This window comes from Oncorhynchus tshawytscha, linkage group LG30, assembly GCF_018296145.1.
Source record: "Oncorhynchus tshawytscha isolate Ot180627B linkage group LG30, Otsh_v2.0, whole genome shotgun sequence".
NCBI lineage: Eukaryota > Metazoa > Chordata > Actinopteri > Salmoniformes > Salmonidae > Oncorhynchus > Oncorhynchus tshawytscha.
Window position 1 is genome coordinate 41788444 of NC_056458.1, and position 25940 is coordinate 41814383.

The 25940-nt window shown below is 43.8% G+C and overlaps 1 protein-coding gene across 1 annotated transcript in view; it reads left to right on the plus strand.

Moving 5' to 3' along the window:
- The first annotated feature begins 1875 nt into the window (after window positions 1-1875).
- The window catches only part of LOC112228284 (serine/threonine-protein phosphatase 2A 55 kDa regulatory subunit B beta isoform), a 157878-nt gene continuing 133813 nt past the window's right edge, over window positions 1876-25940 (plus strand). The window contains exon 1 of the mRNA XM_042309801.1: window positions 1876-2482. Within this exon, the coding sequence (XP_042165735.1) occupies window positions 2404-2482 (79 nt within the window). The 5' untranslated portion in view covers window positions 1876-2403. The remainder of the gene's footprint in view (window positions 2483-25940) is intronic.

The window sequence follows — 25940 nt, forward strand, 5'->3', positions numbered from 1 at the left end:
TGGTCTTTGCATTGGTCTTTGTCATGGTAGGTAGACAGCCACAAACCCGTAATTAACACTTAGGGTAGGTGATGATTCAGGGGAACATGTTAGTCTGGAGTAGAGGTCGACCGATTAATCGGAATTGCTGATTAATTTCAAGTTTTCATAACAATCGGAAATCGGTATTTTTGGGCGCCGACTTCTTTATTTACTTATTTTCATTTATTTATTATTATATATTTTTTATACCTTTATTTAACTAGGCAAGTCAGTTAAGAACACATTCTTATTTTCAAAGACGGCCTAGGATCGGTGGGTTAACTGCCTTATTCAGGGGCAGAACGACAGATTTTCACCTAGTCAGCTCGGGGGATCTAATCTTGCAACCTTACAGTTAACTAGTCCAACGCTATAACCACCTGCCTCTCGTTGCACTCCACAAGGAGACTGCCTGTTACGCGAATGCAGTAGAAGCCAAGGTAAGTTGCTAGCTAGCATTAAACCTATCTTATAAAAAACAATCAATCAATCATAATCACTAGTTATAACATGGTTGATGATATTACTAGTTTATCTAGCGTGTCCTGCGTTGCATATAATCGATGCAAGGCTGGGGGATGATTTAACAAAAGCGCATTTGCGAAAAAAGCACAATCGTTGGACGACTGTACCTAACCAATGCCTTTCTTAAAATCAATACACAGAAGTATATATTTTTAAACCTGCATATTTACCTAAAAGAAATCCAGGTTAGCAGGCAATGTTAACCAGATGAAATTGTGTCACTTCTCTTGCGTTCATTGCACGCAGAGTCAGGGTATATGCAACATTTTGGGCAGCCTGGCTCATTGCGAACTAATTTGCCAAAATGTTACGTAATTATGACATAACATTGAAGGTTGTGCAATGTAACAATAATATTTAGACTTATGGATGCCACCTGTTAGATAAAAAAACGGAACGGTTCCGTATTTCACTGAAATAATAAACGTTTTGTTTTCGAAATGATAGTTTCCGGATTCCATATTAATGACCAAAGGCTCGTATTTCCGTGTGTTATTATGTTATAATTAAGTCTATGATTTGATAGAGCAGTCTGACTGAGCGATGGTAGGCAGCAGCAGGTTCGTAAGCATTCATTCAAACCGCACTTTCGTGCATTTTGCCAGCAGCTCTTCGCAAGCACAGCGCTGTTTATGACTTCAAGCCTATCAGCCTAATGGCTGGTGTAACCGATGTGAAATGGCTAGCTAGTTAGCGGGGTGCGCGCTAATAGCGTTTCAAACACCACTCGCTCTGAGACTTGGAGTGGTTGTTCCCCTTGCTCTGCAAGGGCTGCGGCTTTTGTGGAGCGATGAGTAACGCTGCTTTGAGTGTGGCTGTTGTCGATGTGTTCCTGGTTCGAGCCCAGGTAGGGGCGAGAACAAGAAGGGACGGAAGCTATACTGTTACACTGGAAATACTATACTGCCTATAAGAACATCCACTAGTCAAAGGTATATGAAATACAAATGGTATAGAGAGAAATAGTCCTATAAATACTATATTAACTACAACCTAAAACCTCTTACCTTGGAATATTGAAGTCTCATGTTAAAAGGAACCACCAACTTTCATATGTTCTCATGTTCTGAGCAAGGAACTCAAACGTTAGCTTTTTTACATGGCACATATTGCACTTTTACTTCTCCAACACTTTGTTTTTGCATTATTTAAACCAAATTGAACATGTTTAATTATTTATTTGAGGCTAAATGGGTTTTTATTGATGTATTATATTAAGTTAAAATAAGTGTTAATTTAGTATTGTTGTAATTGTCATTATTACAAATACATTTGTTATTTATTTAAATCGGCCGATTAAACTGTATCGTTTTTTTTTTTTTTGGGGGGTCCTCAATAATCGTAGCCTAGTGGTTAGACTTTTGGTTAATGGCCCAACACTTTTAACCACTAAGCTTCCTGTTGCCCTAAACAGTGTTGGTTTTGTGTTTTTACATATTGCATTTGTTTTAAACATGAGCTGGTTGAAAAAGAGGATGAGTAAGATGTATTGCCTTTCACTGGTAAGGTGAAGTGGGCTGGTGTGGATAAAATGCCTGGGCCGAATTCTCGTCCCAGTCTGCCCCTACTTCCATAGCAGCCGACTCCAGCAAAAATAACATTCTCGTGTCCTGCTGGCGACTAGGGGGAAGAAGCATGCTTTATGAGAGTAGCATAGCGCGCGGAGACCTATCCTCTCTTCCTGCTAGGTTAGCACTGAAGGAAGGATTCCCGTTTATATAAGGCGATAAAAAGTCATGCCGAAGAACATGACCTCTCTCCAGCGATTAGTTTATTTCTGCCTTGTCAATGCAGTCGGTGTAGAGTAGCCTACAATGTGAACTTGATAGTGATGCGCAGCCAACAACAACCCAAAAGATGAAATGCTTCTCCCGGTACCTACCTTACCTCTTCAGACCCTCGAGCACCATCCTCTCCTCCAGCTGTCACACCGAAGGTAGGCTACGGACCTGTCATGTTATGTTATAGCATGTGCGCGCTCTTTTCTGTGGGTACTGGGAAACCAGAAGCAGGTTAGGTCAGTTCGGGAACCATCGTACTTGTATTTATAGAGAAGAGGCTGGAGGTTGACTGGGACGAACAGAGCATAACACCCTGCTCTCTGCCGTTTCTTTTTCTAGGCGAAACAGCCATAGTCAGATTGAAATTTCAAACCGTGTGAAGTCGGGAGTTCCGCTGTGGAATTGGCTAGGTTTCATTTGTAGGCCTATGTTTACATTTTTTATTTTTAAATTTTAATTTCACCTTTATTTAACCAGGTAGGCTAGTTGAGAACAAGTTCTAATTTACAACTGCGACCTGGTCAAGATAAAGCAAAGCAGAGTGACACAGACAACAACACAGAGTTACACATGGAGTAAACAATAAACAAGCCAATAACACAATAAACAAGTCAATGGCACAGTAGAATAAAATAAAGTCTATATACAGCGTGTGCAAAAGGCATGAGGAGGTAGGCAATAAATAGGCCATAGGAGTGAATAATTACAATTTAACAGATTAACACTTGAGTGATAAATGAGCAGATGATGATGTGCAAGTAGAGATATTGGTGTGCAAAAGAGCAGGAAAGTAAATAAAATAAAAACAGTATGGGAATGAGGTAGGTAGATTGGGTGGGCTATTTACAGATGGACTGTGTACAGCTGCAGCGATCGGTTAGCTGCTCAGATAGTTGATGTTTAAAGTTGGTGAGGGAAATAAAAGTCTCCAACTTCAGGGATTTTTGCAATTCGTCCCAGTCACTGGCAGCAGAGAACTGGAAGGAAAGGCGGCCAAATGAGATGTTGGCTTTGGGGATGATCAGTGAGATATACCTGGTGGAATGTGTGCTAACATAATTTATGTATCTGCAGCAGCTTGTGTAAGGTGTATGAACTTTCAAGACAGGACATAGAACCTTTCTCCCTTAGCCAAAGCTGAACAGAGTAGCAACTCTACTATGGTGGCAATAAACTGCCTGCAACACTGCATGCTGTTAAAAACCTGTTGAGTGTAGGGGGCAGTATTTTGATTTTTGGATGAAAAACGTACCCAAATTTAACAGCCTATTTCTCAGGCCCAGAATCTAGAATATGCATATAAAACACTCTAAAGTTTCCAAAACTGTCAAAATATTGTCTGTGAGTATAACAGAACTGATATTGCAGGTGAAAACCTGAGGAAAAATCAACCAGGAAGTGGCCTCTATTTGAAAGCTCCATGTTCCATTGCCTGCTTTCGCTCCATTTAAAGGGATATCAACCAAATTCCTTTTCCTATGGCTTCCCCATGTTGTGAACAGTCTTTAGACATAGTTTCAGGCTTTTATTTTGAAAAATGAGCGAGAAAGATCACATCGCGTCAGTGTAAAGCTGGGTGTCCCCAGAGTTTTGCTTGCGCAACAGTTTGGAGCAGCCATTGTGTCTCTCTCCGCTATTGACAAAGCTAAAGTCCCGGTTGATATATTATCGATTATATATTGAAAACACAACCTGAGGATTGATTATAAAAACGTTTGACATGTTTCTGTGAACATTACGGATACTATTTGGAATTTTCGTCTGCGATGTCGTGACCGCTCGAGCCTGTGGATTTCTGAACATAAAGCGCCAAAAATGTGGAGGTATTTTGGATATAAAATAATCTTTATGGAACAAAAGGAACATTTATTGTGTAACTGGGAGTCTCGTGAGTGCAAACATCCGAAGATCATCAAAGGTAAGCGATTTAATTTATTGCTTTTCTGACTTTTGTGACAAATCTACTTGGCGGCTAGCTGTTTGTAATATTTTGTCTACTGAGAGAGATGTTCTTACATGAACGCTTTCGCCAAAAAGCTTTATTGAAATCTGACACGCCAGGTGGGATTAACAACAAGCTAAGATGTGTTTTGCTATATTGCACTTGTGATTTCATGAAAATGAAATATTTTTAGTAATTTAATTTGAATTTGGCGTGCTGCAATCCAGCTGATGTTGACGTAAATGACCCCGCTAACGAGATGGGTGCATCAAGAAGTTAAAAAAGATATTGCAACACTGGATACTGTTAAAAAAGATGAGAGACAAGCATGTGCCATTTCCTTAGTCCAACATGGTGGTCAAGGACAGGTCATCTGACCATGACAACCAAAACAACGTTAATAAGTAAGACTTCATAAGAGTCAATTCATTAGGCAACAATACACTGACTATACCAAACATTAGAAACACCTTCCTAATATTGAGTTGAACAGCTTCAATTCAGCTGGACATGGACTCTACAATGTGTCAAAAGTATTCCACAGGTATGCTGGCCCATGTTGACTCCAATGCTTCCCACAGTTGTGTCAAGTTGGCTGGATTTCCTTTGGGTGGTGGTGGACCAGGGATTCCCGAGTGGCACAGCGGTCTAAGACATTTCAACTCAGTGCTAGAGGTGTCACTACCGACCCTGGTTCGGTTCCAGGCTGTATCACAATCGGCCGTGATTTGGAGTCCCATAGGGCGGCACAAAATTGGCCCAGCATTGTCCGGGTTAGGGTTTGGCCGGGGTAGGCCGTCATTGTAAATAAGAATTTGTCCTTAACTGACTTGCCTAGGTAAATAAAGGCTAAATAATAAAAATACACACAGGAAACGTTTGAGAGTGAAAAACCCAGCAGCGTTGCAGTTCTTGACACAAACTGGTGCGTCTGGCACCTACTACCATACCCTGTTCAAAGGCACTTAAATCTTTTGTCTTGCCCATTCACCCTCTGAATGGCACACATACACAATCCATGTCTCAATTGTTTCAATGTATAAAAATCATTCTTTAACCTGTCTCCTCCCCTTTATCTACACTGATTGAAGTGGCATATCACTGGTCAGTCTATTCATCAGTCTGTGTCATGGAAAGAACAGCTGCTCTTAATGTTTAGTATACTCAGTATATATGGTAATACAAGGTTCCTGCTGTTACTTTAAATTATTGAAATATTGACGTGATGTTTAGGTTTGACATAAGGCCACCTCACTAGGCCTACGTCATCTCACTAAACTTATGCCACCTCACTCTGCCTATGTCAAAACTAGCCTACTGTAAATAATATTTTGTAATTATATAATTGTTGTCATTTGTTTATTGAAATAATATGTCTCATTAACATGTATCCATGTTTGTTATATATTAAAATTGTCTGATTTTTGAATTCTACATTATTACAGCTATTGAATAATACAGCGTGTGGCTCATCAATCTGGTGAGAGTTGCCAGCTATAGGTAGTGTGGCCTGCTCTGCTCTGGCTGCATAGGGACAGGACATAAGGGCCTGCCAAGAGACCAAAGACCTCCTGCGGGGGCTGGGATAAAAATTTTAAAAAGTAGGACAAAACACATCACGACAAAAGAGACACCAAAACACTACATGAGGAGAGACCTAAGACAACAACACATCATGTTAGCAACACAACATGACATCAACAAAGTAGCAACACAACATGGTACAAAAATGATTGGGCACAGACAACAGCACAAAGGGCAAAAAGGTAGAGACAACAATACAACACACGAACCAGCCAACAGTGTCAGTAAGAGTGTTTACAAGCAGAAACTCAAATCAAATCAAATTTTATTGGTCACATACACATGATGGTTAGCAGATGTTATTGCGAGTGTAGCAAAATGCTTGTGCTTCTAGTTCTGACAGTGCAGCATTATTTAACAAGTAATCTAACAATTCCACAACAACTACCTGATACACACAAATCTAAGTGAAGGACTGGAATAAGAATATATAAACCGGAAGTACCTATCACTCGCTCCGTTGAGAAGTGGTCACCAGAATCAGAGATTATGTTACAGGACTGCTTTGCTAGCGCTGATTGGAATATGTTTCTAGACTCTGCCGATAACATTGACAAGCTAGCCACCTCAGTCACTGGCTTCATTAGAAAATGTATCGGCCACGTTGTCTCCTCGGTGAGGGTTTGCTGCTTCCCGAATCAAAAGCCCTGGATTAACATTGAGGTTGACACTGAACTAAAGGACAGGGTTTACCGTACACAGAGCTATTGTAGACAACCCTGAGGCTATGGCTGAGGACAGGAATAAGTACAAGGAGTCCCGCTACGACCTCAGCAGTCATCAAACGAGCAAAAGGGCAACATAGGAATAAGGTGGAATCATATAACACGTGGCAGGGGCTACAGTCCATTACGGATTACAAAGAAAGACCCAGCCATGATCTGCCCAACTATTCCATTTCAATTTTAAGGGCAAGGGAAACATATGTTTACATTGCCAAAACAAGTGAAATAGATAAACAAAAGTGATTTTAAATAGTTAATAAACAAAAGGTAAAATAAATAAACATAAATATAGGTTCTATTTACAATGGTGTTTGTTCTTCACTGGTTGCCCTTTTCTTGTGGCAACAGGTCGCAAATCTTGCTGCTTTGATTGCACACTGTGGTATTTCAGCCAATAGATATGGGAGTTTATCAAAATTGGATTTGCTTTCTGTGTAATCTGAGGGACATATGTGTCTCTATGGTCATACATTTGACAGGAGGTTAGGAAGTGCAGCTCAGTTTCCACCTAATTTTGTGGTCATTGTGCACATAGCCTGTCTTCTCTTGAGAGCCATGTCTGCCTTCGGCAACCTTTATCAATGGCAAGGCTATGCTCACTGAGTCTGTACATAGTCAAAGATTTCCTTAAGTTTGGGTCAGTCACAGTGGTCAGGTATTCTGCCATGATTTCTCATGATTTGGTTATTTCTAATTGTGCTGCTGTCCTTGGGCTCTATGGGGTCTGTTTGTGTTTGTTTCCTGAGCCCCAGGACCAGCTTGCTTAGGGGACTCTTCTCCAGGTTCATTTCTCTGAAGGTGATGGCTTTGTTATGGAGGGTTTGGGAAGCACTTCCTTTTAGGTGGTTGTAGAATTTAACAGCTTGTTGATGTTGATAATTAGCGGGTATCTGCCTAATTCTGCTCTGCGTGCATTATTTGGTGTTTTACATTGTACACAGAGGATATTTTTGTAGAATTCTGCATGCAGAGTCTCAATTTGGTGTTGTCACGGATCGCTCTGGAACTTTCATCATGCACACCTGTCCCCTATTCCCACTGATTAGTTATTGTATAAGTGTGTCCTTTGTTCACCATGGTCCTGTCCATTACTGTTACAATATCAGTTGGTGCGTGTGAGTACCTGTGCTGTGTGTTTTGGCTTTCATGCCATTGTGGATTGCACATATGATTACAGGTCTCGTCCCGTGTGTTAATCATTGTGTGCGTGTTTTAATTATTCGAGGTACTCCTCACTCTTTTGTTTGGGTTTCAACCCTGTGTTTTTTGTATAGTGTTTGTTTGGTCTTCATCCCCGTGCCTTTTACACAGCACGCCGTAAATTGGGTACAATAAAAAAAACTATTACGCATTCCTGCCCCTGTCTCCCGAATCATTGTTACCAATGTGACAGTTTGTCCCATTTGTGAATTCTTGGTTGGTGAGCGGACCCCAGACCTCATAACCATCATGGGCAATGGGTTCTGTAACTGATTCAAGTGTTTTTAGCAAGATCGTAATTGGAATGTCAAATTTTATATTCCCTTTGATGGCATAGAAGGCCCTTTTTGCCTGGTCTTTCTTTTAGGATACAATCAACCCCACAGGCCTTTTTGGGTTGGAGGGTTTGTATTTTGTCTGGTAGTTCATTCAATGTCATTGGAGAATCCAGTGGGTTCTTGCAGTCTTTTAATAGTTGGTCCTAAAATGTGTATTTGATCATATATATGTTTTTGCTGTTTGTTCTTTGTTATAGAGCCAAAAAGATTGGAGAAGTGGTTTATCCATACATCTCCGTTTTGGATAGATAACTGTCACAAACCGGCTCCAAGCCCGTAACAAAAAGGGAGACAACGTGGAGATAAGGAATAACAAAATATATTTATTAACTAAGGTAACCTATACACTATTGTTTATTTGTATGTCTGCGTGGAGAGTCTCCCAATGAATGTGGAAGAAGTCTATTTATCCTGGGACACACCCGGGCCCAGGTGTTTCCCATGTTGCTGACGACCCTCCCGGCTCCGCCCACCGGCATCCTAATAAGGAAACGATGAAAGAGATAGAATACGGCAGACAGAGTGGGAGGGTCGTCACATGACTCTTTATGGTGTTATTTGTTTAGTGTTTTCCCATTTTTCCAGAAGTGGTTCGAGTCTATGGATTCTTCAATTACATTGAGTTGATTTCTGACGTGCTGTTCCTTCTTTTTCCATAGTGTATTTCTGTATTGTTTCACCATTGTGAAGGCGTAGCCTCAGGTTTTCTGGGTCTCTATGTTTTTGGTTGGATAGGTTTCTCAATTTCTTTCTTAGGTATTTGCATTCTTCATCAAACCATTTGTCATTGTTGTTACCTTTCTGAGGTTGTCTGCTTGACATTTTCTAGATTTGATAGGGAAGCTGAGAGGTCAAATATACTGTTTAGGTTTTCTACTGCTAAGTCTACACCTTTACTATTACATGAAACCTTTTATCCAGGAAATTGTCTACCAGACAAACTCAATGCATTTTATGCACGCTTTGACAACAACAACATCGTGACATCAGCGATCCAGAAGAATTGGGTGAACCTCGCTCTCCAAGGTTGACGTTATTAATCAGGTCAACACCCGCAAGGCCGCGGGGCCCAACAATATTCCAGGGTGCGTTCTCAGAGCATGCGCAGAACAGCTGGCAGGTATATTCACAGTAAATGTTCAACCTCTTCTTGTTTCAGTTTGAAATCTCCACATGTTTTAAGATGTTCACCATCATTCCTGTCCTCAAGAACTCTAAGGATTCATGCCACATTGACTACCAACCTGTAGCACTCACTTCTGTAATCATGAAGTGCTTTGAGATAGGGATGCACGATATATCGGTGAGCATATCGGAATCTGCCCATATTCGCTGAAAATACCAACATCGGCATCGGCTCTATGTCTAGTTTAACACCGATGTGCAAAACCGATGTCGAAGCTGACGTGCATACCTGTATAATGTAGGTAGATGACGTGCATACCTGTATAATGTAGGTAGATGACATGCATACCTGTATAATGTAGGTAGATGACGTGCATACCTGTATAATGTAGGTAGATGACGTGCATACCTGTATAATGTAGGTAGATGATGTGCATACCTGTATAATGTAAGTAGATGACATGCATACCTGTATAATGTAGGTAGATGACTGTATAATGTAGGTAGATGTAGATGACAGATGCATACCTGTATAATGTAAGTAGATGACATGCATACCTGTATAATGTAGGTAGATGACGTGCATACCTGTATAATGTAAGTAGATGATGTGCATACCTGTATAATGTAGGTAGAAGACGTGCATACCTGTATAATGTAGGTAGATGACGTGCATACCTGTATAATGTAGGTAGATGATGTGCATACCTGTATAATGTAGGTAGATGACGTGCATACCTGTATAATGTAGGTAGGTGACGTGCATACCTGTATAATGTAGGTAGATGATGTGCATACCTGTATAATGTAGGTAGATGACGTGCATACCTGTATAATGTAGGTGGGTGATGTAATGACGCCACGAAAAATACAGCATTACACGTGCAACACAGCATTCCTAAAATGTCTGCTGTGTGGATCAATTTTGAAGTTTCAATGGAAGATAACATACGCAACATTTGTGCAGCTGTTATTTCCAGAGGAGGGGAGAAAGTGAAATCTTTTGGTACCACAAACCTAATGGCTCATTTGAAAGTGCAACAGCCCTAGACGTTCAGTGACTACTTAGATCTAAAGCAGAAAAAAAAATAAGCGCACTCTTCCAACAACTTAACAAGTTCAAGTCGAGCAGTCATTTGAAAGTGTAAGAACATTTCAGCGAGACAACTCAAAGGCGAAATCTATTAACTCCAAGATAATGGAATTCATTGCCCTTGACAATCAACAGTGACAATCAAACGTTCTCTGTCGTGGATGATGTTGGCTTTTGCTGACTGGTCGAGTTCCTCGAGCACCGTTACACACTACCAAGTAGTCACTATTTTTCAGATGTTACCCTACCGGAGTTACACAGTGTTGTTGAAAAACACATCCATGAACAACTTGCTATGGGAGTCACTGCTATTAACTTCACAAGTGACATTTGGGCCAGCGACGTCAACCCCATGAGCATGCTGAGTCTGACAGCACTGTGGGTCGATGAGGATTTTGTACTGAGGAAAGCCGTATTGCTCAAGAATGTGCTGGTTCTCATACCGCTGCTGCCATTTTAATGGCATTTGAGAACATGTTTGAAACTAAGAAAATCCCCAAGAACAAAGTACACGTTGTGCTATGTGATAATGCACGTAACATGACAAACGCTTTGGAAGAATGCGGAGTTGCCAGTTTGCCATGCATGGCACGCAAGCTGCAACTGGCTGTGAACAAAGGTGTTTTGGACCAACGCAGCATATCTGACACAGTGGCAACAGGTAGGAAGACAGTGGGTCATTTTAAACGCTCACAGCTCACATACAGCCTGCAAGCAGTACAGGAGCAGGTTGGAATGAAAAGGAAAAGGCTTAAGCAAGATGTTTCCACCAGATGGAACAGTACTTTTTACATGATGGAGAGCCTGCTGGAACAAAAACAAGTGCTTGGCGTGTATGCAGCCGACTATGAGTTACCTGCAACAATCAGTACAAACCAGTGGACTCTCATTGAAAACATGAACACACTCCTAGCTCCATTCGAACAACTGAATCAAGAAATAAACTCATCAACTGTGTCTGCAGCAGACGTGATACCCTCTGTCATGGCATTGAAATGCCTGCTCAACAAAACTGCCCACACAGACCATGAGGTTAAAACTTACAAAAGTACTCTACTAGAGTCTGTGAACAAGCGATTCGGTGGCATTTTCTCTGAGCCTCTTTACTGTGTCGCCACCATGCTCGATGCTCGGTACAAGGAAAACGCTACTTTGATGCAGACAAGAAACAGGGTTTACGTGCAATGTTACAGACACAGCTAAACAAGATTAAAATGGACACAGTGACATTGCGCACCGAGGAAGAGAGGCCACGAACAGACAGAGCTGAAACTTTACTGCTTGACATGAATGATGAAATCCTGGCTGAGGAAGAAACGACTGAACAAATGAACGAAACAGCAAGTAAGTGAAAGAAATAGGTTTTGATGATGTTTTACTGGTAATGGGGACTTACATAAATGCCAACAAAATACCTTTTTGGTCAGTGTGTGTTTGTGTGTGTTTAACTGTACTAGAGTGCTTAAAAGGCAGCTAAAATGTGTAATATCGGTTATCGGGATCAGGTATTTAAATATGTTTTTATATTTTTTATTATTGTTATTTTTACCCCTTTGTTTCCCCAATTTAGTGCTATCCAATTGGTAGTTACAGTCATGTCCCATCGCTGAAACTCCCGTACGGACCCGGGAGAGGCGAAGATCGAGAGCCGTTCGTCCTCCAAAACACAACCCAGCCAAGCCGCACTGCTTCTTGACTCAACACCTGCTTAACCCGGAAACCAGGCGCACCAATGTGTCGGAGGTGCGCGATAGGACAGGAACGTCACTGCCGGCTAAACCCTCCCTTAACCAGGACGACGCTGGGCCAATTGTGTACCGCCCCCATGGGTCTCCCGGTCGCGGCCGGCTGCGACAGAGCCTGGACTCGAACCAGGTTCTCTAGTGGCACAGCTAGTGGCACAGCCTGAGACCACTGCACCACTCGGGAGGCCAGTATCGTTTTTTTTGGCAAGGGAAATATCGGATATCGGTATCGGCAAAAAATGTCATATCGGTGCATCCCTACTTTGAGAGGTTGTTTTGGCACACATTAACTCCACCATCCCAGACATCCTGGGCCCACTCCAATGTGTATACCGCCCTAACAGATCCATAGATGATGCAATCTCAATTGCACTCCACACTGCCCTCACCCACCCAGATAAGAGGAATACCTATGTGAGAATGCTGTTCATTGACTACAGCTCAGTGTTCAACACTATTGTCCCCTCCAAGCTTGTCACCAAGCTTATGAGTCTTGGTTTGAACACCTCCCTCTCCAACTAGATCCTGGACTTCCTGACAGGCCGACCCCAGGTGGTGAGGGTAGGCAACATCACCTCCGCCACGCTAACCCTCAACACAGGGGCCACACGGGTATGTGCTTAGTCCCCTCCTGCACTCCCTGTTCACCCACGACTGCATGGCCACGCATGACTCCAACACCACCATCAAGTTTGCTAAAGATGTTGGTAGGCCTGATCACCAGCGACGATGAGTCAGCCTACAAGGTGGAGGTCAGTGACCTTGCAGTGTGGTGCCAGAACAACAACCTCTCCCTCAGTGTCAGTAAGATGAAGGAGCTGATTGTGGACTACAGGAAACCATGGGGTGAACACGCCCCCATCCACATCAACGATGCTGCAGTGGATCTGGTCAAGAGCTTCAAGTTCCTCAGTGTCCGAATCAGTAAAGACTTAAAATGGTCCAAACACGCATGCACAATCGTGAAGAAGGAGCGACAGCACCTCTTCCCCCTATGGAGGTTGAAAAAGTTTGTCATGGGCCCTCAAATCATCCAAAAGTTACACAGCTGTACCGTTGAGAGCATCTTGACTGGCTGCATCACTGTCTGGTATGGCTATAGCACCGCCTTCGATCACATGGCGCTACAGAGGGTGGTGCGGACATCCCAGTGCATCACTGGGGCTGAGCTCCCTGCCATCCATGGCATATATCATGGATTGCAGGCGGTGTGGGTAGGAAGGCCCAGGAAAACCGTTGAAGACTCCAACCACCCAAGACATAGACTATTCTCTCTGCTTCACGGCAAGCGGTACCAGGGCATGAAGTCTGGCACCAACAGGCTCTTGAACAGCTTCTATCCCCAAGCAATAAGACTGATAAATAGGTACATCTACTATCTGAGTTAACCATGTATCTTTATTGGCCTATGTCTCTTTACACACCCACAGGACCCTACACACACACTCACACACACACACACACACACGCTCACACACACACACACACACACGCTCACACACACACACACACACACACACTCACACACACACACACACGCTCACTCACACACACACACACACACGCTCACACACACACACACACACACACACACACTCACACACACACGCTCACACACACACACACACACACACACACTCACACTCACACACTGCTCACACACACACGCTATGCACACACACACGCTCACTTTACACACACACACACACACACACACACACACACATATCTTGTTGCCACGCTCACTCACTCATCACACTCACGCTACACACACACACAGATATGGTATTACACACTCATAATATGCACATACATTTATACTGACTTTACACACACACGTACACACTCACTGACCCTGTACTCACATACGAGCACACACACAGACACACACACACACTCACACTCACTCATCTGCTCACTCACACATAATATGCACATACATTTATACTGACTTTACACACACTCACCCACTCACATACGAGCTGCTGCTACTCTGTTTATCTTATATCTTGTTGCCTAGTCACCTTACCCCTATACATATCTACCTCTATCACTCCAGTATCCCTGCACATTGTAGATATGGTATTAACTGACTGTATCTAGTATGGTATTGAACTGACCCTGTATATAGTTTGGTATTGAACTGACCCTGTATATAGTATGGTACTGGAACTGACTCTGTATATAGTATGGTATTGAACTGACCCTGTATATAGTATGGTACTGGAACTGACCCTGTATATAGTATGGTACTTGAACTGACCCTGTATATAGGATGGTGTTGAACTGACCCTGTATATTAATATGGTATTGAACTGACCCTGTATATAGTATGGTGTTGAACTGACCCTGTATTTGGTGTTGAATATGTATGTATTGAACTGACCCTTTGTATATAAACTCAGGTATTGAACTGACCCTGTATAAAAACTGACCCTTATTTAATATGGTAAACTGACTCTCATTTTTTTCAGGACCCTGTCTTTCAAAGATAATTCGTAAAAATCCAAATAACTTCACAGATCTTCATTGTAAAGGGTTTAACCACTGTTTCCCATGATTGTTCAATGAACCATAAACAATTAATGAACATGCACCTGTGGAACGGTCGTTAAGGCATTAACAGCTTACAGACGGTAGGCAATTGAGGTCACCGTTATGAAAACGTAGGACACTAAAGAGGCCTTTCTATTGACTCTGGAAAAACACCAAAAGAAAGATGCCCAGGGTCCCTGCTCATCTGCGTGAACGTGCCTTAGGCATGCTGCAAATCAAATCAAATCAAATTTATTTATATAGCCCTTCGTACATCAGCTGATATCTCAAAGTGCTGTACAGAAACCCAGCCTAAAACCCCAAACAGCAAGCAATGCAGGTGTAGAAGCACGGTGGCTAGGAAAAACTCCCTAGAAAGGCCAAAACCTAGGAAGAAACCTAGAGAGGAACCAGGCTATGTGGGGTGGCCAGTCCTCTTCTGGCTGTGCCGGGTGGAGATTATAACAGAACATGGCCAAGATGTTCAAATGTTCATAAATGACCAGCATGGTCGAATAATAATAAGGCAGAACAGTTGAAACTGGAGCAGCAGCACAGTCAGGTGGAAGTTGAAACTGGAGCAGCAGCATGGCCAGGTGGACTGGGGACAGCAAGGAGTCATCATGTCAGGTAGTCCTGGGGCATGGTCCTAGGGCTCAGGTCAGTTGAAACTGGAACAGCAGCATGGCCAGGTGGACTGGGGACAGCAAGGAGTCATCATGTCAGGTAGTCCTGGGGCATGGTCCTAGGGCTCAGGTCCTCCGAGAGAGAGAAAGAAAGAGAGAAGGAGAGAATTAGAGAACGCACACTTAGATTCACACAGGACACCGAATAGGACAGGAGAAGTACTCCAGATATAACAAACTGACCCCAGCCCCCGACACATAAACTACTGCAGCATAAATACTGGAGGCTGAGACAGGATGGGTCAGGAGACACTGTGGCCCCATCCGAGGACACCCCGGACAGGGCCAAACAGGAAGGATATAACCCCACCCACTTTGCCAAAGCACAGCCCCCACACCACTAGAGGGATATCTTCAACCACCAACTTACCATCCTGAGACAAGGCTGAGTATAGCCCACAAAGATCTCCGCCACGGCACAACCCAAGGGGGGCGCCAACCCAGACAGGATGACCACAACAGTGAATCAACCCACTCAGGTGACGCACCCCCTCCAGGGACGGCATGAGAGAGCCCCAGCAAGCCAGTGACTCAGCCCCTGTAATAGGGTTAGAGGCAGAGAATCCCAGTGGAAAGAGGGGAACCGGCCAGGCAGAGACAGCAAGGGCGGTTCGTTGCTCCAGAGCCTTTCCGTTCACCTTCCCACTCCTGGGCCAGACTACACTCAATCATATGACCCACTGAAGAGATGAGTCTTCAGTAAAGACTTAAAGGTTGAGACCGAGTTTGCGTCTCTGACATGGGTAGGCAGACCGTTCCATAAAAATGGAGCTCTATAGGAGAAAGCCCTGCCTCCAGCTGTTTGCTTAGAAATTCTAGGGACAATTAGGAGGCCTGCGTCTTGTGACCATAGCGTACGTGTAGGTATGTACGGCAGGACCAAATCAGAGAGATAGGTAGGAGCAAGCCCATGTAATGCTTTGTAGGTTAGCAGTAAAACCTTGAAATCAGCCCTTGCTTTGACAGGAAGCCAGTGTAGAGAGGCTAGCACTGGAGTAATATGATCAAATTTTTTGGTTCTAGTCAGGATTCTAGCAGCCGTATTTAGCACTAACTGAAGTTTATTTAGTGCTTTATCCGGGTAGCCGGAAAATAGAGCATTGCAGTAGTCTAACCTAGAAGTGACAAAAGCATGGATTCATTTTTCTGCATCATTTTTGGACAGAAAGTTTCTGATTTTTGCAATGTTACATAGATGGAAAAAAGCTGTCCTCGAAATGGTCTTGATATGTTCTTCAAAAGAGAGATCAGGGTCCAGAGTAACGACGAGGTCCTTCACAGTTTTATTTGAGACGACTGTACAACCATTAAGATTAATTGTCAGATTCAACAGAAGATCTCTTTGTTTCTTGGGACCTAGAACAAGCATCTCTGTTTTGTCCGAGTTTAATTGTAGAAAGTTTGCAGCCATCCACTTCCTTATGTCTGAAACACATGCTTCTAGCGAGGGCAATTTTGGGGCTTCACCATGTTTCATTGAAATGTACAGCTGTGTGTCATCCGCATAGCAGTGAAAGTTTACATTATGTTTTCGAATAACATCCCCAAGAGGTAAAATATATAGTGAAAACAATAGTGGTCCTAAAACGGAACCTTGAGGAACACCGAAATTTACAGTTGATTTGTCAGAGGACAAACCATTCACAGAGACAAACTGATATCTTTCCGACAGATAAGATCTAAACCAGGCCAGAACATGTCCGTGTAGACCAATTTGGGTTTCCAATCTCTCCAAAAGAATGTGGTGATCGATGGTATCAAAAGCAGCACTAAGGTCTAGGAGCACGAGGACAGATGCAGAGCCTCGGTCCGATGCCATTAAAATGTCATTTACCACCTTCACAAGTGCCGTCTCAGTGCTATGATGGGGTCTAAAACCAGACTGAAGCATTTCGTATACATTGTTTGTCTTCAGGAAGGCAGTGAGTTGCTGAGCAACAGCCTTCTCTAAATTTTTTTAGAGGAATGGAAGATTCGATATAGGCCGATAGTTTTTTATATTTTCTGGGTCAAGGTTTGGCATTTTCAAGAGAGGCTTTATTACTGCCACTTTTAGTGAGTTTGGTACACATCCAGTGGATAGAGAGCCGTTTATTATGTTCAACATAGGAGGGCCAAGCACAGGAAGCAGCTCTTTCAGTAGTTTAGTTGGAATAGGGTCCAGTATGCAGCTTGAAGGTTTAGAGGCCATGATTATTTTCATCATTGTGTCAAGAGATATAGTACTAAAACACTTGAGCGTCTCTCTTGATCCTAGGTCCTGGCAGAGTTGTGCAGACTCAGGACAACTGAGGTTTGGAGGAATACGCAGGTTTAAAGAGGAGTCCGTAATTTGCTTTCTAATAATCATAATCTTTTCCTCAAAGAAGTTCATGAATTTATCACTGCTAAAGTGAAAGTCATCCTCTCTTGGGGAATGCTGCTTTTTAGTTAGCTTTGCGACAGTATCAAAAAGGAATTTCGGATTGTTCTTATTTTCCTCAATTAAGTTAGAAAAATAGGATGATCGAGCAGCAGTAAGGGCTCTTCGGTACTGCACGGTACCGTCCTTCCAAGCTAGTCGGAAGACTTCCAGTTTGGTGTGGCGCCATTTCCGTTCCAATTTTCTGGAAGCTTGCTTCAGAGCTCGGGTATTTTCTGTGTACCAGGGAGCTAGTTTCTTATGAGATTTTTTTTTAGTTTTTAGGGGTGCAACTGCATCTAGGGTATTGTGCAAGGTTAAATTGAGATCCTCCGTTAGGTGGTTAACTGATTTTTGTCCTCTGGCGTCCTTGGGTAGGCAGAGGGAGTCTGGAAGGGCATCAAGGAATCTTTGTGTTGTCTGTGAATTTATAGCACGACTTTTGATGTTCCTTGGTTGGGGTCTGAGCAGATTATTTGTTGCAATTGCAAACGTAATAAAATGGTGGTCCGATAGTCCAGGATTATGAGGAAAGAGGACTGCAAATGTAAGGAGGCATGAGGAGGCATGAGGACTGCAAATGTGGCCAGGGCAATAAATTGCAATGTCCGTACTGTGAGATGCCTAAGACAGTGCTACAGGGAGCTGATCGTCCTTGCAGTGGCAGACTACGTGTAACAACATCTGCACAGGATCGGTACATCCGAACATCACATCTGTGGGACAGGTACAGGATGGCAGCAACAACTGCCCGACTTACACCAGGAACGCACAATCCCTCCATCAGTGCTCTGACTGTCCACAATAGGCTGAGAGAAGCTGGACTGAGGGCTTGTAGGCCTGTTGTAAGGTAGGTCCTTACCAGACATCACCGGCAACAACGTCGCCTATGGGCACAAACCCACCGTCGCTGACCAGACAGGACTGGCAAAAAGTGCTCTTCACTGAAGAGTTGCGATTTTGTCTCACCAGGGGAATGAGCGTTACACCAAAGCCAGTACTCTGGAGCTAGATCGATTGGTCCGTCATGGTCTGGGGTCAGTGTGTCACAGCATCATCGGACTTAGCTTGTTGTCATTGCAAGCAATCTCAACGCTGTGCGTTACAGGGAAGACATCCTCCTCCCTCATGTGGTACCCTTCCTGCATGCTCAACCTGACATGACCCTACACCATGACAATGCCACCAGCCATACTGCTCATTCTGTGCATAATTTCCTGCAAGACAGGAATGTCAGTGTTCTGCCATGGCCAGCGAAGAGCCCGGATCTCAATCCCAATGAGCACGTCTGGGACCTGTTGGATCGGAGGGTGAGGACTAGGGCCATTCCCCCCAGAAATGTCTGGGTGGAAGAGTGGGGTAACATCTCACAGCAAGAACTGGCTGATCTGGTGCAGTCCATGAGGAGGAGATGCACTGCAGTACTTAATGCAGCTGGTGGCCACACCAGATACTCACTGTTACTTTTGATTTTTATCCCCCCTTTGTTCAGGGACACATTATTCAATTTCTGTTAGTCACATGTCTGTGGAACATGTTCAGTTTATGTCTCAGTTGTTGAATCTTGTTATGTTCATACAAATATTTACACATGTTAAGTTAGCTGAAAATAAATGCAGTTGACAGTGAGAGGATGTTTATTTTTTTGTTGCTGAGTTTAGTATGTTACTTACTTATTGTGTTCTTCATATTTCTTCTTTTTTTTGTATTTTGTATTTTATTTTATTTTACCTTTTTATTTAACGAGGCAAGTCAGTTAAGAACAAATTCTTATTTTTACCTGCTTTTTAAATCTGATTTTACTGGTTGCATCAGTTACCGGATGTGGAATAGAGTTCCATGTAGTCATGGCTCTATGTAGTACTGTGTGCCCCCCATAGTCTTTTTTAGACTCGGGGACTGTGAAGAGACCTCTGATGGCATGTCTTGTGGGGTATGCGTGGGTGTCTGAGCTGTGTGCTAGTATTTTAAAGCAGACAGCTCGGTACCTTCAGCTTGTCAACACCTCTTACGAAAACAAGTAATGATGAAGTCAATCTCTCCTCTACTTTGAGCCATGAGAGATTGACATGCATGTCATTAATGTTAGCTCTCGGTGTACTTTTAAGGGCTAGCCGGGCTGCCTTGTTCTGAGACAATTGCAATTTTCCCAAGTCCCTCTTTGTGGCACCTGACCACACTATTGAACAGTAGTCCAGGTGTGACAAAACCAGGGCCTGTAGGACCTGCCTTGTTGTTAGGAATGCAGAGTAGCACTTTATTATGGACAGACTTCTCCCCATCTTAGCTACTGTTGTATCAATATGTTTCCACCATGACAGTTTAAAATCCAGGGTAACTCCAAGCAGTTTAGTCACCTACATTTGCTCAATTTCCACATTATTGATTATGAGATGTAGTTGAGGCTTAGGGTTTAGTGAATTATTTTTCCCAATACAATGCTTTTACGTTTGGAAATATTTAGGACTAACTTATTCCTTACTACCCATTCCGAAACTAACTGCAGCTCTTTAAGTGTTGCAGTCATTTCAGTCGCTGTAGTAGCTGACATGTATAGTGTTGAGTCATCCACTTACATAGACACTATGGCTTTATTCAAAGTCAGTGGCATGTTGTTAGTAAAGATTGAAAAAAGCAAGGGGCCTAAACAGCTACCCTGGGGGATTCCTGCTTCTACCTGGATTATGTTTGAGAGGCTTCCATTAAAAAAATCAGTTTTTTGAAATCCCTTTTGAGATGTTCCGAACTAGCACTCCTGATGTCGTTTGACCCCACATGGACTATGACAGTGTCAGCTCCCAACATCTGCCGTAGAACAGTCGAAAGCAACCTTGTGATGTCCTGTGTAGCACAGGGTTTTTTCCTTGGGAACAGAGATGTTTCTCACCATAGAGCTGCCTATGATGACCTGGTGATGTTAAATGGGCCGGACTCTCAGGCAGCCTCACGGTCTCATGAGGGTGGGAGCTCTGAGGATCTGAACCCGAGGTAGAAGCCATCGGAGAGGGAGACAGAACAGAGGAGAAAGACGCAGGTATGTCCGGGTCCGATCTTGAATGGGAAGCCCCCAAGAAAGAAGGCGCTGGAACCTCTGGATCCAGGGTGGCAAAGTTGTTTCTGTTCTCTGTCAGGTCCGGGCTCAACATCTCCAAGGAGACCCCTGTTGACAGAGGACGCTGTCTTCAACTTCCATGGTGAGTGACATACAGTGGGGAGAACAAGTATTTGATACACTGACGATTTTGCAGGTTTTCCTACTTACAAAGCACGTAGAGGTCTGAAATTTTTTATCATAGGTACACTTCAACTGTGAGAGACAGAATCTAAAAAATCCAGAAAATCACTGTTTGATTTTTAAGTAATGGCGCATGTGACAAATACAATTTGATTTGATTATTGCATTGTTGAGTTTTGAGTTTGCAAATAAGGCATTTCACTGCACGTGACATTAGAACTTGAAACTTGAAACACACACACACACACAATCACACATAGTATGTACCCTCGGCCTACATCAACAGACAATTAGAAAAGGAGATCACTCTTGCTGTAGTCCAGTTTGCCACACCACGCTGCAGCTGGACCCTATAGTCTTGAGGGAAGGAAGAGGTACAGTATTTTGTGGTCATCACAGCGTGTCTGGGGGTAATGGACACAGATACCCCTCTAGAGTCAGTCATCAATAGGGCCTGACTTACAGCCAAGGTGGGAGGTCTGGGAGAGCAGTTTTTAAATATCCTATACCCCATGCGTGTTGCCCATGGAAGACCTGAAGCTAGGATTTCTCTCTCTTTCTCTCCTCCCTCTGTCTCTCTCTTTCTTTCTCTCACTTTCTTTCTCTCTCTCTCGCTCTCTTTCTCTCTTTCCCCCCTCTCTCCATCTTTCTAGGATAGTTGTGGTAGCTCTGGTCGGATAAAGGGGGATGGGTTGAATATTAAGCTGTGGCTGATTTCTTAGCCTTTGTGAACTCTGATTTCCTCAGCAGGATGCTATCTCTCATCCTTGTTTCTGTCCCCATCTCTAGGCTTCTCTCTGCTTCTCTCTGCCTCTTCTCTGCTCCTTTTTGCCTCCTCTTTCTCCCTTTTTCTGTCTGTCTCTACCTCTCTCTACCTTCTCTTCCTCTTTCAACCTCCTAGCAGTTCCCCCTGTTGTCAGCCTTTGTGTTTCGGCCCGCTCTTGTGAGCCAAGATGAGCCACTCTTCAACCTACGGCCAGTGGGTGATGGTGATGTTGGCAGCCCCTCTTGGGGGTGATGGTGGGTCCAGCCCCCTGGTTCTAGCAGCCTAGCCCCCTGGTTCTAGCAGCCCAGCCCCCGGTTCCAGCAGCCCAGCCCCTGGTTCCAGCAGCCCAGCCCCCCAGCAGCCCAGCCCCCTGGTTCCAGCAGCCCAGCCCCTGGTTCCAGCAGCCCAGCCCCCTGGTTCTAGCAGCCCAGACCCCTGGTTCTAGCAGCCCAGACCCCTGGGTCCAGCAGCCCAACCTCCCAGGTCTCAGCCAGACATGATGTAACAGAGGGGTAAACACCACGTAGGAGAGCTCTGTGTCACAGATTGATTTTTGGATTGCGATCTGGCCAAGGGAGACAGGGACACGGATGGCTGGTGCTTGTGTTTGACAGTCCCACAGAGATAAGCTGTGTGGGGCAGCATGAGGAGAGACTAGGTGTGCATCCCAAATGGAAACCTATTCCCTCAATATAGTGCATTATTTATTTTTTTACCAAGGCCCATAGGGTTCTAAAGAAATGTAGTGACTGAGGGAAGAGGATGAGAGGGATGAGGATGAGAGGGACGAGGAAGAGAGGGATGAAAAGGATGAGGAAGAGAGGGATGAGCGGGATGGGGAAGAGATGGATGAGGAAGAGGGTTGAAAGGTATGAGGGTGAGAGGGATGAAAGGGATGAGGATGAGAGGGATCATGATGATGAGGGTGATGAGGATGAAAGAGATGAGGAAGAGATGGATGAGCGGGATGGGGAAGAGATGGATGAGAGGGATGGGGAAGAGATGGATGAGAGGGATGAAAGGGATGAGGAAGAGGGATGAAAGGGATGAGGGGGATGAGGAAGAGAGGGATGGGTGGGATGAGGAAGAGGTGGATGATGATGAGAGGTATGAAAGCGATGAGGAAGAGAAGGATGAGAAAGAAAGTGTTGAGGATGATAGGGATGAGGATGATAGGAATGAGGAAGGATATTAAATGGATTTTCATCATATAAACTCACCCAGTAACTAACAGTAAACTAACCCAAACGGAGAGACAACACCCTATTATCACACTACACTGTAAAGAGACTGAGAGACAACACCCTATTATCACACTACACTGTGAAGAGAAGGAGAGACAACACCATATAAACACACTACACTGTAAAGAGACGGAGAGGGAAAAACTGCTGTTGAAACAAAGTGTAACTACACACCATGATCAATTGCTTGGCACTCCGGTACCGCTTGCTGTGCGGTAGCAGAGAGAACAGTCTATGACTAGGGCGGCTGGAGTCTTTGACAATTTTTAGGGCCTTCCTCTGTCACCGCCTGGTATAGAGGTCCTGGATGGCAGGAAGCTTGGCCCCAGTGATGTACTGGCCATTCGCACTACCTTTTGTAGTGCCTAGTGGTCGGGTGCCGAGCTGTTGCCATACCAGGCAGTGATGCTCTCGATGGTGCAGCTGTAGAACCTTTTGAAGATCTGAGGACCCATGCCAACTCTTTTCAGTCTCCTGAGGGGGAATAGGTTTTGTCGTGCCCTCTTCATGACTGTCTTGGTGTGCTTGGACCATGTTAGTTTGTTTGTGATGAGGACACCAAGGTCTCAACCTGCTCCACTGCAGCCCCGTCGATGAGAATGGGGGCGTGCTCTGTCCTCTTTTTCCTGTAATCCACAAGCATCTCCTTTGTCTTGAGGGAGAGGTTGTTGTCCTGGCACCACACGACCAGGTCTCTGACCTCCCTATAGGCTGTCTCGTCATTGTCGGGATCATCGGGTTCAGGCCTATCACTGTTGTGTCATCTGCAAATGTAATGATGGTGTTGGAGTCGTGCCTGGCTGTGCCGTCATGAGTGAACAGGGAATACTTTCGCAAAGCGGATCCTGTGTTCTGCTTTTCACCCAGGACAACGGAATGGATCCCAGCCGGCGACCCAAAAAAACAACTTTGTAAAAGAGGGAAACGTAGCGGTCTTCTGGTCAGACTCCGGAGACGGGCACATCGTGCACCACTCCCCAGTATACTTCTCGCCAATGTCCAGTCTCTTGACAACAAGGTTGATGAAATCCGAGCAAGGGTAGCATTCCAGAGGGACATCAGAGACTGTAACGTTCTTTGCTTCACGGAAACATGGCTCACTGGAGAGACGCTATCGGAGTCGGTGCAGCCAGCTGGTTTCTCCACGCATCGCGCCGACAGAAACAAACATCTTTCTGGTAAGAAGAGGGGCGGGGGCGTATGCCTTATGGTTAACGAGACGTGGTGTGGTCACAAAAGCATACAGGAACTCAAGTCCTTCTGTTCACCTGATTTAGAATTCCTCACAATCAAATGTCGACCGCATTATCTACCAAGGGAATTCTCTCTCCCTGTGCCAGGGTTCCTTGGTTACAGAAGCACCCTGTGCCAGGGTTCCTTGGTTACAGAAGCACCCTGTGCCAGGGTTCCTTGTTTACTAAGGCACCCTGTGCCAGGGTTCCTTCGTTACAGAAGCACCATGTGCCAGGCTTCCTTGGTTACAGAAGCACCCTGTGCCAGGGTTCCTTGGTTACAGAAGCACCCTGTGCCAGGGTTCCTTGGTTGATCCAATGCTTACTGTGCCAGAGTTTCTGAAATAACAACAGAAATTTGGCAAGGTCAGAGATATTGATTTTAGGAAATGGAGAAGGGTATTAGCATATGTGATATAACCAGACTTGTTTTGTGTCTGTGAAAGACTTACAGGGCCCTTGGGAACTGAGCATCAATCAGTTATGTATGTGGTTAGAATATTTACACCAAAGCTTCAGCCAAGTTAATCATGTGAGCCTCTCTCGACTTCTCATGTCAGCTGAACCCCAGTCCACCATCAAGCTATTAATTTAAACCAAAACTCTATGGTAGGATCCTTATTTGGTTTCTGTGTGCAGAAGCAGCTGTGTGGACTTGTACTTAGTAAATGAGAACACAGAGAAAGCAGAAGGGCACAGGGGTTCAGATCTCTGAGGAGACACTTCACATCAGGAGAAAAGTATTTCATTGTATTGGTTTCAATCAATATCTATTTGTGCAGGATGGATGGATGATGTAAAACATGGAGGCCATTTAAGCTGCTCTCGATAATGGAGAGAGAGCCAAGCAACTAGGAATTGATATGAGCTGTTGAAAGAAGAGCATGGTTTTGACATGGTGCCACAGTTCTCAGTTCAGCCTATGGTCCTTGTTGTTATAGTGGTGAAATAAAATATATATTTATGTATTTTTTTAAATCAAATTGTATTTTTCAAATGCGCCGAAAACAACAAGTGTAGACTTTACAGTGAAATACTTACTTACAAGCCCTTAACCAACAGTATAGACCTTACCGTGAAATACTTACTTACGAGCCCCTAACCAACAGTATAGACTTTACCGTGAAATACTTACTTACAAGCCCTTAACCAACAGTATAGACCTTACCGTGAAATACTTACTTACGAGCCCCTAACCAACAGTATAGACTTTACCGTGAAATACTTACTTACAAGCCCTTAACCAACAGTATAGACCTTACCGTGAAATACTTACAAGCCCTTAACCAACAGTATAGACCTTACCGTGAAATACTTACTTACGAGCCCTTTCCCACCAATGCAGTTTTAAAAGTATGACAATTAACAAATAGATCAAATAAAATAGTAACACAATAAAATAACAATGACAAGGTCTAACAATGACAAGGTTATATACAGGCTATATACAAGGAGTACCGGTACTTAGTCACTATACTGGGGTACGAGGTAGTTGAGTGATTGAGGTAATATGTACATGTAGGTTTGGTTAACTGATTGATTGAAGTACTCTTAACTGATTGATTGAAGTACTCTGTACATGTAGGTTTGGTTAGGTGATTGATTGAAGTACTCTGTACATGTAGGTTTGGTTAGGTGATTGATTAAAGTACTCTGTACATGTAGGTAGGACACGTTTATTTACAACACGTTAAACATGTTTATTTAGGACACATAAAACATGTTTATTTAGGACACGTTAAACATGTTTATTTAGGACACG